Source organism: Eretmochelys imbricata, chromosome 1 (genome assembly GCF_965152235.1).
Source record: "Eretmochelys imbricata isolate rEreImb1 chromosome 1, rEreImb1.hap1, whole genome shotgun sequence".
NCBI classification, from domain to species: Eukaryota; Metazoa; Chordata; order Testudines; family Cheloniidae; genus Eretmochelys; species Eretmochelys imbricata.
The window spans coordinates 236937443-236954142 of record NC_135572.1 but is presented as its reverse complement, the minus strand read 5'-3'; the positions used below and the strand labels follow the sequence as shown (position 1 = coordinate 236954142).

The window sequence follows — 16700 nt, the reverse complement described above, 5'->3', positions numbered from 1 at the left end:
ATGAGAGCCCTGGTTTGCTAAACAGTATATAGGATCTACAGTAATGAGGGCTGCCCCTACAAAAAATTAAAGGGTCCAGGCAGACCTAAATGGAACTCACCTTTAAGGAAACTGTGCCCCTTTTGATACTGGATCTCACTTTTCCTCTATGACATCACCAGTGCTGTCCTCTTTAGAAGCATGTGTCATCAAGGGTGATGTCGTGGTGGGAGTCTGCTATAGACCACCAGACTAGGGGGATGAGGTGGACAAGGCTTTCTTCCGGCGACTAACAGAAGTTACTAGATCACAGGCCCTGGTTCTCATGGGAGACATCAATCACCCTGATATCTGCTGGGAGAGCAATACAGCGGTGCACAGACAATCCAAGATGTTTTTGGAAAGTATAGGGGACAATTTCCTGGAGGAACCAACTAGGGGCAGAGCTCTTCTTGACCTGCTGCTTACAAACCGGGAAGAATTAGTAGGGGAAGCAAAAGTGGATGGGAACCCCAGAGGCAGTGACCATGAGATGGTCGAGTTCAGGATCCTGACACAAGGAAGAAAGGAGAGCAGCAGAATATGGACCCTGGACTTCAGAAAAACAGACTTTGACTCCCTTAGGGAACTGACGGGCAGGATCCCCTGGGAGAATAACATGAGGGGTAAAGGAGTCCAGGAGAGCTGGCTGTATTTTAAAAAATCCTTATTGAGGTTACGGGAACAAACCATCCCAATGTGTAGAAAGAATAGTAAATATGGCAGACGACCAGGTTGGCTTAACAGTGAAATCCTTGCTGATCTTAAACACAAAAAAGAAGCTTACAGGAAGTAGAAGATTGGACAAATGACCAGGGAGGAGTATAAAAATATTGCTCAGGCATGCAGGCGTGAAATTAGGAAGGCCAAATCACACCTGGAGTTGCAGCTAGCAAGAGATGTTAAGAGTAACAAGAAGGGTTTCTTCAGGTATGTTGGCAACAAGAAGAAAGTCAAGGAAAGTATGGGCCCCTTATTGAATGAGGGAGGCAATCTAGTACCAGAGAATGTGGAAAAAGCTAATGTACTCAATGCTTTTTTTGCCTCTGTCTTCACGAACAAGGTCAGCTCCCAGACTACTGCACTGGGCAGCACAGCATGGGGAGGAGGTGACCAGCCCTCTGTGGAAAAAGAAGTGGTTTGAGACTATTTAGAAAAGCTGGATGAGCACAAGTCCGTGGGGGCCGGATGCACTGCATCCGAGAGTGCTAAAGGAGTTGGCGGATGTGATTGCAGAGCCATTGGACATTATCTTTGAAAACTCATGACGATTGGGGAAGGTCCTGGACGACTGGAAAAAGGCTAATGTAGTGCCCATCTTTAAAAAACGGAAGAATGAGGATCCGGGGAATTACAAGCCAGTCAGCTTCACCTCAGTCCCTGGAAAAATCATGGAGCAGGTCCTCAAGGAATCCGTTCTGAAGCACTTAGAGGAGAGGAAAGTGATCAGGAACTGTCAGCATGGATTCACCAAGGGCAAGTCATGCCTGACTAATCTAATTGCCTTCGATGATGAGATAACTGGCTCTGTGGAGGCGGGGAAAGCAGTGGACATGTTATTCCTTGACTTTAGCAAAGCTTTTGATACGGTCTCCCACAGTATTCTTGCCAGAAAGTTAAAGAAGTATGGGCGGGATGAATGGACTATACGGTGGATAGAAAGCTGGGTAGATCATCGAGCTCAACAGGTAGTGATCAATGGCTCCATTTCTAGATGGCAGCTGGTATCAAGTGGAGTGCCCCAAGGGTCAGTCCTGGGGCCAGTTTTGTTCAATATCTTCATTAATGATCTGGAGGATGGCGTGGACTGCACCCTTAGCAAGTTTGCAGATGACACTAAACTGGGAGGAGTGGTAGATACGCTGGAGGGTAGGGATAGGATACAGAGGGACCTAGACAAATTAGAAGATTGGGCCAAAAGAAATCTGATGAGGTTCAACAAGGACAACTACAGAGTCCTGCACTTAGGAGGAAGAATCCCATGCACCGCTACAGACTAATGACTGAATGGCTAGGCAGCAGTTCTGCAGAAAAGGACCTAAGGGCTACAGTGGACGAGAAGCTGGATATGAGTCAATTGTGTGCTCTTGTTGCCAAGAAGGCTTAACGGCATTTTGGGCTGTATTAGTAGGGGCATTGCCAGCAGAACAAGGGACGTGATCGTTCCCCTCTATTCGACATTGGTGAGACTTCATCTGGAGTACTGTGTCCAGTTTTGGGCCCCACACTACAAGAAGAATGTGGAAAAACTGGAAAGCGTCCAGCGGAGGGCAACAAAAATGATTAGGGGACTGGAACACATGACATACGAGGAGAGGCTGAGGGAACAGGGATTGTTTAGTCTGCAGAAGAGAAGAATGAGGAGGGATTTGATAGCTGCTTTCAACTACCTGAACGGGGGTTCCAAAGAGGATGGATCTAGACTGTTCTCAGTGGTAGCAAATGACAGAACAAGGAGTAATGGTCTCAAGTTGCAGTGGGGGAGGTTTAGGTTGGATATTAGGAAAAACTTTTTCACTAGGAGGGTGGTGAAGCACTGGAATGGGTTACCTAGGGAGGTGGTGGAATCTCCTTCCTTTGAGGTTTTTAAGGTCAGGCTTGACAAAGCCCTGGCTGGGATGATTTAGTTGGGGATTGGTCCTGCTTTGAGAAGGGGGTTGGACTAGATGACCTCCTGAGGTCCCTTCCAACCCTGATCTTCTATGATTTCTCACAGCATATCAGTGTCCATTAGCCCTGTGGTTGTGGGTTGGGATAGGCAAGTTTCCTCCAAAGTCTGTCTGATTGTTCTTGCCTATGCTTAAGACTGATTCTAGCATGATCCCATTGGACACTAAGAACTTTGAGAGAGAATCCATTTGGCTGCAGGTTTTTGGTAGATTCAGGCATAATTATAATAATTATACAATAACGTATGCACTTTTCATCCACAGAATCTCAAAATGCTATATAATGGTGGGTAGTGATTATTAATGGGAAAATTGAAGCACAATCGGTTTAAGTGATTTGTCCAAAGTCTCACAGACAGTCAAGAGCAGAGCTGTCAACAGAACTCCTCTGGATTCTTTGTCAAGTGTTCAACCCTGCCTCCCTGGGATGACCTGCATAACTCAAGTGTAGCATGGCCCATCTCAACTCATGCTGGTAAAACCAAAATGCTCCACCACAGCATCGTGTATTCCCTATATGTAATAACTCACAACTTGGGGAAACCATGCACTATGCACTCTCCTCCCAGTTATTTGGAAGAGTTTTGCTCCAAAGATGTCTAACACACAATTTACATGCACCTAATTAATTTGGTGGGGGCTCTAAGATCCTGTTTTCCCCTTTTACTCACCAACTTCTATTCTCACACGGCCATACGCTGCAGTGACTTGTCACTGCTATGTCATGTAACCACCACAGGTTGATGCTGCAAAGTGCTTTCTCTGGTGGGGGCCGACCATGCTACTTTTATACTTATCCCTGCTCTTGCTGGCCTGGCATTGGGGAACCCTATTTAGCAGCAGAAATGCTTCTAGACAGCTAGGCTAGCCCCAGCCAGGCATAAAGAAATTAAATGAAATGTTATGTCCACATGTAACCTACCTTGTATAACAAATCATAAGAAGATGTAACTATTTCTTTTATCTTAATTAGGGTCTTTTCTAAGCTGAGCATTGCAAAGCTTGCAGGTGGTGCAGCATGCTTTTGTCTCTGCTGGTATTTAGATGCTCTGCCATCATCAATCGCTCTCAGGAAATCAAAATAAGAGAGCTTGCTGTCATGAATACTGATTCCTAAGCTAAGAGAAAAAGCAGAATAGTATATCAACATTTTGTAAAAAAGTATATCTGCTACTACAATTGCTACTAAATAATAATTATTATTTGTCTTGTGGTAGTGCCTAGGAGACCCAGGTATGGGTCAGGACCCCATTGTGGTAGGTGCTATATGAACCCAGACCAAAAAAGATAGTCCCTGCCCCCATTTTGCACTTTGCATAGTGCCTTTCATTCCAGGATCTAAAAGAGCTGTTAAAGTATAACATGAATCTCACAATATCCAAGGAAGTTTTGCTATTACAGATAAGGAAACTGAGGCAAAGAGAGATTACTGGACTGACTTTTAAAAGTGCTGAGTCCCTGAAGTTCCTGTGGGCTTCCGTGAGAGTTGTGGCTGCTCAGCATCTCTGAAAATCAAAGCCTAAGGTATGTCTACACTGCCGGTGGGAGGGAGCCTCCCAGTCTAGGTACACAGACTTGTGCTAGCTCAGCTCAAGCTGGGGCGCTAAAGATAGCACTGTGGGCACTGAGCCTCTAGCAAAGACTCGGGATAGCCACCCAAACTCGGACAAAGGGGGTCAGGTGGGCTTGAGAGCCTGAACCACTTCCCAAGCCACAAAGTCCACACTGCTGCTTTTAGTATGCTAGCTTGCTGCCAGCTGCTGTGTAGACATATCCTAAGTGACTTCCCCAAAATCACAGTGTGCCAGCTGCAGATGGAACCCAGAGTTCTGACTCCAGGTCTCCTGCTATAACCAGTGGATAAACTGCCTTCTATCACATGGTAGGAAACAAAATCAATTTCCATACAAAGCTTTTCTTGAGTTTATAATTGAAGGGCTCGACTGACCCCTGCATTTGAGCTCCACTGGGCACAGGGTGGCAGGCTATCAGGGAACAATTGTACAGCTCCTGATCCTGCACCAGCCTGGCTTTGGTATCCATGAGAGCAACATAATGGCTGCTCTAACCTAAGCCACGAGCATAAGGTGTCTGGGGGATGTGGACGACTCGTGTAATGAAGTTCCCCTTCACTATGCCTCTGATACATGCCCTTCCTCCCTTGGCGCATCCACTGAGTTGAAGGGTGGTATGTCTGACCCAGCAGATGCCATCTCCAACCAGTGAAGAGTTCCCCTCCACAAGGGGAATTTGCTGCTAAGCTTTCATTGTCAGGTTACACTGGAGAGTCTGGCCTGAAGTCTCTCAAATCTCCTCTCAGACCTTTTAAATATCTGCTTGCCAAGTGTAATATCTGGTAGATCACAGAGACTATGGAGTTTTGTACTTCATCATATAAGAAATTCAATGAGCTGCACATCTAAATGTAGATAGCTCCAGGTATAAACAGTGAATACATTTTTGCGTCAAATATCAGCCTGGGGAAAAAGGAGTTCTAACATACGATTTTGAGGTTTTTTTGCAGAGGACTTTGTTACAAAACCAAATTCATTTTTACTCAAGGATGTTTCACCACATAAGATGAGAATTAAGTCATGATTTACATACGGAGAGAAACTGCAAAAATAAGGGTTGTTAGTACAGGAAGTAGAAGAGTCAGAGGGGGGAGGACTGAAATTAATTATTAATTATTAATTATTTATTTATTCCACTGCCCCATCAGACAAGAACATTTAATTAAATGATGTCAAGTAGATTTAAAACAATCAGAGAAAAGACTTCAGACTTGTGTGGTCAACCTGTGGAATTCATTACCACAGTAAACCATAGCATCAAAGGGCAGATTCTGCTCACAGCTACCCCAGTGGAAATTCAGTGCAGTCAGCTTATGGAATTACCATCAAAAGTCAGTCAGAGAGACTCTGATAATTTAACCTGGTGCAATCCATTGGCTCCATTGGAATTATTCCAGATTTACACTGGGGTAATTGAGATCAGGATCTGGCTCAGAGACTGTACATGGAGTTTTAATAGGCCAAGATAATTTTATGACCAGTAATCACATTTGTAGACACTGAATGCATGCTTTGATAGAGGTAAGCAAATCTCATACCACAGGGGCCAGGGAGGACTTTTTCTGTCCTGCATTCAGCATTGCACACTTGGCTAAGGATATGATGCTAAAATGTGCTCTGAAGCATCAAGAACTTGCCAATGCCAGAGTGGATTGCCCTATGGTCTGACCCAGCATGGCAAATCTTATATTCCGTATGTGAAAGTGAATTACTGTAATGTACTTTTGTCATCTTTTTTCACAGTAAATCACTGAGGACCACTGCCTATGCCACCAATCACCAGAATATCCACTTACTAGAATGTCTAATTAATGAGGAGAGCCAGTTAAACAAAAAGGAAGCTTTATGAAAAGAGACTGGAACAGAAATTAACCATAGACCCAATATCCGTTACTAAGAAAAATACATTCAAGAGTCCTGATTTTGTGTCTTGCAGCTGCACAGCACTCCCACAGATTACCAATGTCAAGCTGGCTCCAATACTGGAGACACCGTGGAAAAGGAAATAATCAACACCATTTCAGCAGAGAAATAAATTGCCAAGTTGGTATTAAAATTTTAGTAATAAAACCAAATGCAAATGCTAATCTACTCTGTATTATTTAGAAAAGTCTATTTTGGATCTAGAAGGGAACAATCTGCACAAAATTACAATGAATGGAGGTGTTTATCATCAAGAGGTCTTTGAAGAAGAAACAAGCAGAAGATTCTTATTAGGGTTTCCATTCATAAAAAGTTGATCACTCAACAAAAGGTGAACTGAGAAAAGATTTTGTAAATTCTTTTTAAAGAGTCTGGTCTAATAGTGTTATGAGAACATAAAGCAGTGCCACATAGGGATGTCACTTCTGGGGCTTGTGAAGTGCAGAAAACTATGGATATTTTCTACTAGATTAGGTCCTTTGTGTTCTATAGACCTTATAAAAGAGATTCTATTTCTTGATATTACTTGATGATATTAAGACACAACACAGAATGTATGCCTTTGCATAGCAGTAGCATTTGAAAATTAATACTTTTTAGCCTGATATGATTCAATTTCTGCTTTTGCAGGGGTTCCCTCCCCCTCCCCGCATTCTTTTTTGTTTAATTAAATAAAACTAATAATTTAAATACAAATTTTAACATACACTAAAAAAACTGACCTATTTTCAGATCTGCTTAATTTCCTCAAATAATCAGCTTGATTTCAAAAGCATTTAAGTTGTTACAACACTAATGTTATGAGGAAGACAGAATAAATTAATCTGTTTTTAATTTTATCTAAAAAGCAATTTCCATCTTACTTATCCTCAGAACCAACCCTGATCAAGCATAGCGCTTCAGCACATGGGCACCTTTAAGCATGTGTGTAATTGCATAGGTTTTAATAAGACTACTTATTTTCTCAAAGTGAAGCGCATATTTAAGTCCTTTATTGGCTTGGGACAAAAGAGAGACCTATGACACAATCATAAAAACCTGTTTAGAAGATTGTTGAACTGTTCATCATCAAGATAATAGTTGAATTCTTGCAGCATCCTACATAGGTCATCTACTGTTATATAGCCATCTTTATTTTTATCCAGTTTATAAAAGGCCTTGTTGAAGTCTTGGAAGTAATCCCTAAATTTATCCCTGAAAGAGAGCAGATGTTTGTTTTAGTTCTCCTGTTAAATATTAGAAAAAGATAAATACAAATATACAAAAATAAAAGGCAGAGCAAGAATCTCGGTTTACTTGCATTTGTTAACTTGGTATCATTTGTCCAAAGAATGAAACAAAAATTATTAGGATGTCTAATTTTCCAAAACCACTTTTAAATTTTCTCAAGCAATTGCAGAGATAAGCCACCCAGATATATGTGTACAAATGACATTTGGATTTGTAAATCAATTAGTTAGAAGGTTTAACTACCTGCTTTTGACCATTCAAAATTAAAGATACAAAATCTAGATCCCTCTTTGAAAACTTGGCCCTATAGAAGATATACAATGTTTAATATAGCTGTTATGACAATTGACTTCCAACAAATTACCCTCTGCAATATTGGGCTGATAAAACTTTAACAAGAACAGAAAGTCTTGCTGTTTAATTGAAATTATTATATCAGAGCAAGAACTATACTATTTGAGGGCCAGATCGAAAACTGACGGAAGTCAATGGAAAAATTCCCAGTGATTTCAGTGGGCTTTGGATGAATCCATTAGAGCTGCTATCAGGTATTTAAAACATCATCTGTTTCTTCACAGATTAATTAATTCAGACCCAAGACTCTTTTCTCCAGCCCCCATTTATTTTGTCATTTTTATCCCAGAGAAGTTGGGGATCTTTTGAATACCTTTTGGAGCCCCAGGCATCACCCCTTGCTTTCCCTTTACTCTTAGTTTAACACCAACCTGTCCATACTTTACTGCTGCCTCCACAACCTATCACTGCAACTCAGCTGGCTGGAGGAGTCACTAAAGATTAATGCAAGGTTTAAAATAAATGAGAATTATGATCAGATGTAGATTATGAAACACGGATCAGGCATGTAGGGTCAGAAAGTGATGGGCTCTTACACAGATGCATGGAACGAGAGCACAAGGAGCCGTTCCCCTCTTGCTTGACACTTCTTAAGGGCCAGCCACAACTGCAGGCTGGATGAAGGAGGTGGGGGCATGGTCTACTTCTCCATACTGGTCTTCAAAGCAAGACAGGTGCATCAGAGAATCCTTTAGGCTGTTGCCACCTGCTAATATGGCCTACACACTCTCAAAAGCACCAGGGTGCTCAGTGAGGAATCCCTCCCCATGAGACAGTGCGGCTCCACACTGCCCACAAGGAAAGGCTGTGCTTTAAAGGCACCATGAGGCCCTTAATCTATCACAGCAGCACCATTATTTTAGAATCCTTCACAGGGGTATGTTACATTCCGACCCATGCTGCTAAATGATAGCTCTTCATCACCACTATTATCTTCCACTTAAACCTTCAAAATGAAAGTAAAGGAAGACGTAAAATCAAAACAGCTTTTGAGATTCATATTTTTAGAAAATTGAGGCATTCATCATTTCTTGGACTGAGTAATGGTTTCCAAGCAGTAATTATTCCACTTGCAGCAGTAAATATGTGCACTGAGTAAATGAGGATTTAAACTATGGATTCGGCTATGCTGCCAAAAAATAATCTTGTCTTGCAAATGTTTTGTATTTCTCTTGAAGAGCTGGAGAGCTGCTGCTCAATGTCTGTTTCTAATTTGGGGTATTTGTTCCTGTGAGTTAAAACAAAACCAAAAAAATTATATATCCAGCCTATATTTTGAATGTTAAGATGCTCAGAGTCACAGTTTTACTGTGTCTAATCACAGGGCATAAAACTGCTACAAAGAATTTAGGGTGAAATTCCCAACACTTGAGGAAAGCCAGAGTAAATGGGCTGTGTAAACTAGCCTGAGCCAGACTTGGACAGATGGAAGGAATGCATTTCCCAACTCCCAGGGAGTGAAGTAAGGGCCAGGACCATTGTATACCATCTGTGTTGGATTTTGTAGCCACTGGAACCACTAAATCCTGTAGCCATTGGATCTGGCCTCCCTCCATCTTCAAACGTCTTTATGCTGACCAACATGGTGGAATGGGCATGGTACCCAGCTCTGCTGCTCATGACCCTCTCATGAAGGGAAACATTGGTGGTTCTGCTGGATCACTGCCTTCCATTGTGTCTATGCACACAATGGACTTAATTCTTAAAGCCATGACTCCAACCTCTGGCTCAAAAGACACTTACAGCCTTCCTATGTAAAACTTGAGGAGTCCAAGGGTCTGGGTTCAACTCCTCTTGTACTGCTTGCTTTCAGACAGAGCAAACTGAATGTGAAGGACCAGTGGGTGTGCAGAGCAAACAGACTGGAATTGCCACTGGAGGATAACTCCTGGCAGTCAGGAAGTGGGCAAGGAAAGAGACAGCGAATAAGGTCATGGTCAATGAAATTAACAGGTGTGAAATTCAAGGCTGACAAAGGAAATACTTTTTCACACTGCTTGTGATTGAACTGTGGAACTCATTGCACATAGGGAGTCACTGAGGCCAAGAACATAACAAGATTCAAAACGCAATTGGACATTTATATGGGTATCAAGAATATCCAGAGTTATAATAATTAATAACAAAAATTGTAGAAGGGATATTACACCTCATGCTTCAGGTCTTAAGCCAATCTCTAACTATTAGAGACTGGGATAAAATCTAATGAGGGAGGGGCCACTATCATCTTCCTCTGAAGCATCTGGACCCAGATCCACGAAGATATTTAGCTGCCAAAACTCCAGATTTAGGCACCACTGCAACCCCCAAAACTGGCGTTTGGCTGCTGCCTGACCCAGTGGACAGCTAAACTCGCTCAGCACCTAAAAGTTTGCAGTAAAGGTTCCCCAGGAGCCTATGTTTCTGCCTCTAGACGTGCATACTGTTGCCTCACACTAGGCATCTGGATGCCTATCTCCTGCCTAAGCTCCACAGCAATCCATGAACTGGGGAGAAATAGATGAGATAACCAGAGGAGCACCTGTGGGCCCAAACAAATAGGTGTGCTCAGAGGCTGCCCGCCAGATCAGAAAATCTGGCTTGATGATGAAGTGGTCCCCACCTTACAACTTTGATCTCGGAGGTTAGAGCATTCATGCAGGATGTGGGAGACCCAGGTTCAATCCACCCTCTGCCTAAAAAGAGAAAGGATTTAAGCACTAACCACAAGGCTATAGGATATAGCCCTCAGTCTCTCCTGTTGAAGCTGTTCCACTGTGTATGAATAATTAAAGAGTCACTGGACAAGGGGAGTGGACTCTAAGGGCATGTCTACACTACGAAATTAGGTTGTTTTTACAGAAGTCGATCTTTAGTAAGCAATTTTATACAGTTGATCATGTGTGTCCTCACTAAGCGCATTAGGTCGGCAGAGTGTGTCCTCAATACCGTGGCTAGCATCCACTCACAGGGTGGTGCACTCTGGGTAGCTATCTCACAGTCCCCGCTGCCCTTTGGAATTCTGGGTTAAGCTCCCAATGCCTGATGAGGCAAAAACATTGTCGCAGCTGGGTTTGGGTACATGTTGTCAGTCTCCCCTCACTCCCTCCTTGAAAGCAACGGCAAACAATCATTTCACGCCTTTTTTCCTGGGTTACCCATGCAGACGCCATAGCATGGCAAGCATGGAGCCCGGTCAGCTGCACACTGCTTTCGTGAACACTGTAAATATGTCGTGCATTATCCTGCAGTATGTGCAGAACTTAGCTAGGAGCCACCAGCACGAGGAAGATTGTGGGGAGGACATGGACACGGACACAGATGTTCCTGAAAGTACGGGATGTGGTAATTGGGATATCATGGCGGCATTGGGGCAGGTTGATACAGTGGAACACCGATTCTGGGCATAGCAAACAAGCACAGATTGGTGGGACCGCATAGTGTTGTAGTATGGGATGATTCCCAGTGGCTGCAAAACTTTCACATGCGTAAGGCCACTTTCATGAAACTTTGTGAGTCCCACCCTGAAGGGCAGGAATACGAAGATGAGATCTGCCCTGACAGTTGAGAAGTGAATGGCGATAGCCCTGTGCAAGCTTGCAACGCCTGACTGCTACCGGTCAGTCGGGAATCAATTCGGAGTGGGCAAATCTACCATGGGGGCTGCTGTGATCCAAGTAGCCAAGGCAATCAATAACCTTCTGGAACTGTAAGAGGGCAACAGGATTCTCCTGTTGCCTCACTCTGTTAACGGTACTGGAACTCTACAGGGAGCTGCAGGTTAATTACTTCAGACTCACTGGGGCAAATGGGGATCATTAGAGTCTCCTCTGAGTCCAAGGGAGATGGGAATAGCCTCCTCTAGTAGAGAGAGCTAAAACCTGAGATGGTCTTGTCCTGAGAGAAGGAGTCCGGAGAAGACTTTGGTGGCACGAAAGGAAGCTTAGGCTATGGCTACGCTAAAGAGCTTGCAGCAGCACAGTGCACTGATGCAGCCGCACCGCTGTAGCAAAACTAGTGCAGATGCTCTAAGCCGACAGGAGAGAACTCTCCCATCACTTAATTACCTCAGCCCCTGCAAGCAGCGGTAACTCTCCCGCCAACGTAGCACTGTCCAGACCGGCACTGAGGTCAATGTAACTTACGTCGTTCGGAGGGTGGCTTATTTACACCCCTGAGCGACATAACTTATACCGATGTAAGCTGCAGTGTGTCCAGAGCCTTAGGAGCAGCAGCCCAGAGGAAAAGACTTAGTTGGCAGTAAGGGAATCCTCTGAGCAGTCAAACCAGGGAAGATGGCATTCATTTACTTTACCTTTTTGTTTGTCAGCCAGATCTCCCAGGACAGATGTCTTATCTCTGAGGACGTAGAGTTTGTTTGAAATTACGTGGGGACTCCACCAGTTTAGAGACAAGATGTTTGTTGTTTGCTTCTCTTATATAGGACCAGATTTTGGACTCTGCTAGGGCAGTTTTGTGTGGCTGCTCCAGAGACACAACCCTGCCATAATTTTACTTTAACAAATGTATAGATTCCAAGGCCAGAAAGGACGAGTGTGATCATCCTCCTGTGTAACACAGGCCATAGAACATCCCTAGAATAATTGCTAGAGCAGATCTTCTAGGAAAACATCTAATCTTGATTTTAAAATTGCCAGGGGTGGAGGATTCCCAGTAGCATAGCAGCTCTTATGCTTTCCACCCACCTCCATGCACTGGGCATGGTAATCAGAAAGGGTTTGTGACTAAGGTGTCCTCATGCCCCACTGATCCCAGGTACCAGAAATGCCCCTTTGGGTCAGAAACAGCTGGGTGTACATTAAATCTGCCCTGAGGCTGCTCTAATTTTTACTGGGACAGGCCTACTCCCAGTCACCTCTATGATCAGAGAACTGCAAAGGAGGCTTGGCTTAAAGCTACCTTTGCTCTTCTCCCCCAGTTTATGTCAATAGTAGTTCTGACACAGCCCAGGATTGGGGCCATAAACTCTACAAAATGAATGACATACTTCCAGGGAGAATATTTTAGAATTGCCTCAAACAACTCAATGAGTCAAACTTATCCCCACTGAAATCAATTGAGTTACACTGGGTATAAATTTGGCCCAGTATCTAGTAGGATTTATCTTCAGAGAAGGTTTGTAAATACATATATGTATGCTTAGCATTACTTTTTACCACAGTAACGATAAACACAGCATGAAAGTTATTCACTTCACTGATAAATAACTTACTTGATCTGCTTTTTAATCTCACTGACATGTAGGGCTTTAGTTTGCTGTTTCTGCTGCTCTTCCATCTCCAAATGCTTCTTTTGCTGATTACTGTAATGCTCCATTAAACTTGCATAATTGTCTTCCACAATATGTCTGCTTAGTCCAGTGTGAGCGGGTGCAAACTCTAACCCCAATTTCTGTAGAAATTCTTGATGAGTAAGGTAGCCTTTTCCAACTGTATCATACCTTTTAAAAGAAATATTCTTTTAAAATGAAATATTCATATATTCATCACTGCAAGGCATTACCATAAATTTTTCAAAATGCCTAAGTCACTTAGCCGCTAAAGTCTCATTGACTTTCAGCCCTTATAGATGACATGCCAAAAGCGTGTAAGAGTGACTTTCAATGGGACTTGGGGTACATCTACACACTGCAAAAAATCTCCTACAACAGTGAGTCTCAGAGCCTGGGTCAACTGCCTCGGGCTTACACTACAGGACTGAAAATGGCAGTGCAGACAATCCCGCTGAGCAGTGAAATCCAGAAAGTGGGGTGTGTCTCAGAACCCAGTCTCCAGCCCAAGAGGTGAGAATGTTTACACTGCTATTTTTAGCCCTGTAGCGCGAGCCCCATGAGCATGAGTCGGTTGACCCTGGCTCAGAGACTGAGTGCTGCAGGGCTTTTTTTCCAGTGTAGACATACCCTTAGGCACTTTTGAAAATTCTACCCTAAGGAGAAAGTTGACTGAAATATTATCTACCTCATAGTGCCTTATTTTTAGGTGCCTGACTTGAGATACAGAAAGGCTGACTTTCAAGAGGTGCTGACCACTGATTTCAATAGGAGTTGTGACACTTCTAAAAATCAGGCCCTAAATGTTAAGCCACTCTTAAAAAATCTGGGCCTCACTGTATTAAAACTGTTTATGTCTTTTTAGATAGAGACCTTGCTTTAGGTGTGCTCCGTGCAACCCCTTCTTTCTCGAGTGCACCCATGCAGGGAAAAGCCTAATTTAGGCTTAGTTGTTATTCCAATTCCTTTATTCTACATACAGTCACAGAAGGTAAATAAAAGATTTTATATCCTATAAATGCGTGGTGGCTGGGAATGAAGTTATGCAGCAGATGACTGAATGGAAGGGACATATTGTAGTGTGGCATGACATCCATAAGGAATAAGAATAGAAAGTAAAATGTAATGAAGTAGAAAATAGTTCAGAGATGAATCAGTGCTAGGAAATAAACCATATAGTTAATGCAGTTTGAAACCAAGACACCATACACCTGAGCCTTATACCATAGAGAGTCTGAGTTTTTAAAGACTTATAATGAAGGTGGATTTTATACAATGTCACATGCATCTGACATTCTTCTGTTTCAGACACAATTTACAGCACTACTACTCTCAGCTGAAATAGGGCTAGTGTTTTTCCCCCCTTCACAACAAATTACTTGTCTATAAAAATGTATCATGGTATTACTCACAATTTTTACACCGCATGAAACAATCTTACTTTTCCTTGTTATGTGTTTGCTACATATCATATTTCTTTCCAGTGAATCATTTTTATTTCAGCTGAAAATTTTGTGAGTGAATTTAATCTCATGAAAAGAAGCAGCTGATAGCATTGACTTCAGACACACCTATAGTACAGACAAGCTTCCTTCAAAGAGCTCTGCCAATGCACCTCCAGTCTGACCTGAAACACTCCTGCTGTTCCAGTCCTAAGCCTCCCTGCAACTGACTGCCAACTAGGAAGAACTGGTGGGCATCTGTGTATATAAATAAGGTCCTAGCAGAAAACCAAATTACTTCACTTGCAATCCAAGTCATCATCAGAGATGAAAGGGTAGCTCAAATTAAAGGGGGCAGGCAATACCATTAAACCCAATAGAAGTTAGACTCACTGACTTCATTGAGAACTGATTAGGCATTTACCTTATTTTGTTAGTGATCTTAGTGTGATAAAAGGCTGTATTTTGGAACACGGCATCATGATGAGCTGATATCAACATAATAAAATAAGTCTCCCTTAGAAAGTAAACAATTGTAATTCACTGTCCTCGATAAGATTCCTGTGTCAGGTTAAATACATATGTTGTTGCTGAAGAACTAATATTTAGAGCCACCTTACCTTGCCCAAAGCTTTTCAAATTCTTTTGGGGTGATTGGAATGGCGAATCTGAACAAGACAGCTCTCAAATCCTCTGGCTGCACAATTCCATTGCCTTCACTATCAAACTCACGGAAAGTCTAGAATTTAAGAAACTTTTAATAACAAGAGCCAACAGGCTTTACAAAATACTTGATCTCTTCATACGCAATAATAGGAATTAGGGAAGAATGAAAAAACATACGAAGATGAATTCCATTTTTAACGAGTTTTTGGGCCTGATTATCAGCCTTCACTGTGTGCATGGATCTCTTGGTGAAGTAACACATATGTATGCTGGCGATGTGTTTTGCATATGAAACTTCTATCACCTGTGTACACTGGGGTTTGAGCATTAAAAGTGTGCATACAGCTGTGGGTATGCCGAACCTTGATGCATAGAGGTGGAAAGTACAGACTGAAAATCCACACTGAGGTGTCCAATTCTGCAGATGCTGGCTCCAGCCTGTTGTGCTATAAACTAATATAAAGCATTCTTTAGTTGCAGCTGTGCATGCTCATCTTGCAAATTTTAAGTAGCAGCAGTATGGACTCATTTACTGAAATTTTATAACAATGTAATGAAATAACAAAGTTTATTCTCCCCATTCATCTTTTTCTCAATCCACGACTATCTGCCCTTCACTATCCTCAGAGTATACAATAATTGGTTCAGATACATGAAATTTTAATTATTTAGTTTTTATTAAGATTGTTTATAAGTTTCTCTTTATATAATTATTGGTATTTTGGCACAGACTAATTGCCTTAATGAGGACTGTATTGTGAGTGCAATTTTCTGTGTGCATGTACAGTGCCTAGATCCCGTGATCCATCATTGGGGCCTCTCGATACTATTACAATACACATATTTAATAATAAAGAATAAGAAATAACAGTAGTAATATAAAGAAAATTTTAGAAACAATTCTAATAGCAACTACTAAATAATTAAAATTTTAAAAATCAAATGCTCCAGCACTTTAGTTTTATACATATAAGTTTTTATCATTAATGAGCTATTTTACAAATGCCTTTTTTGAATATTTATATAATCTGAAGATCGAGATTGCATAATGTTCTAAAATCCATTAGTGCAGCTTATTTATTTAATGAAAATGTTTTTCTTACCCTTGCTAGGTCATGCCATCTGGTCTGTGCTTTGATAACAAGATAGTAATGAGCCTGATCACAAGCTAGTTCTGCATCCGGTATTGTCTGTTTTGGTCTCAGAAAGAAAAATAAAATAATAACTAACAGTGTTCTACATTTAATAGAATCTTTAATCTCTCACAAGTTTGTGGAGGTTTTTTTTATTTTTTGTTTTAGTTTCTAAGAAACCCTTAAAGACTATTATTTCACATCTGTGTAAACTTAATTCTTTAAATACTGCCTTATTTCCCCAGCTGCAAGTTAGGGAAGACATCTTAAATTTTGTAATTCCCTGTTTATTTTCAGATCAGTGTTGTTCAACTTGCCTCCAGACTTAATAGCAAACACGGATCATTTATCCAGCTAGAAGGAAATGTTAACTATCTTAGAAACAAAAACAATTTAGTCACATATCACAAGACCTGGAGTGA

The 16700-nt window shown here is 41.9% G+C and overlaps 1 protein-coding gene across 1 annotated transcript in view; it reads right to left on the bottom strand.

Moving 5' to 3' along the window:
• Positions 1-16700, bottom strand: part of EFCAB6 (EF-hand calcium binding domain 6) — a 135556-nt gene that overhangs the window by 31131 nt on the left and 87725 nt on the right. Inside the window, exons 19-23 of the mRNA XM_077807448.1 lie at positions 16249-16345; positions 15100-15218; positions 12981-13208; positions 7223-7378; positions 3610-3805 (exon numbers count right to left, since the gene is read on the bottom strand). Of these exons, the coding sequence (XP_077663574.1) occupies positions 3610-3805; positions 7223-7378; positions 12981-13208; positions 15100-15218; positions 16249-16345 (796 nt within the window). The remainder of the gene's footprint in view (positions 1-3609; positions 3806-7222; positions 7379-12980; positions 13209-15099; positions 15219-16248; positions 16346-16700) is intronic.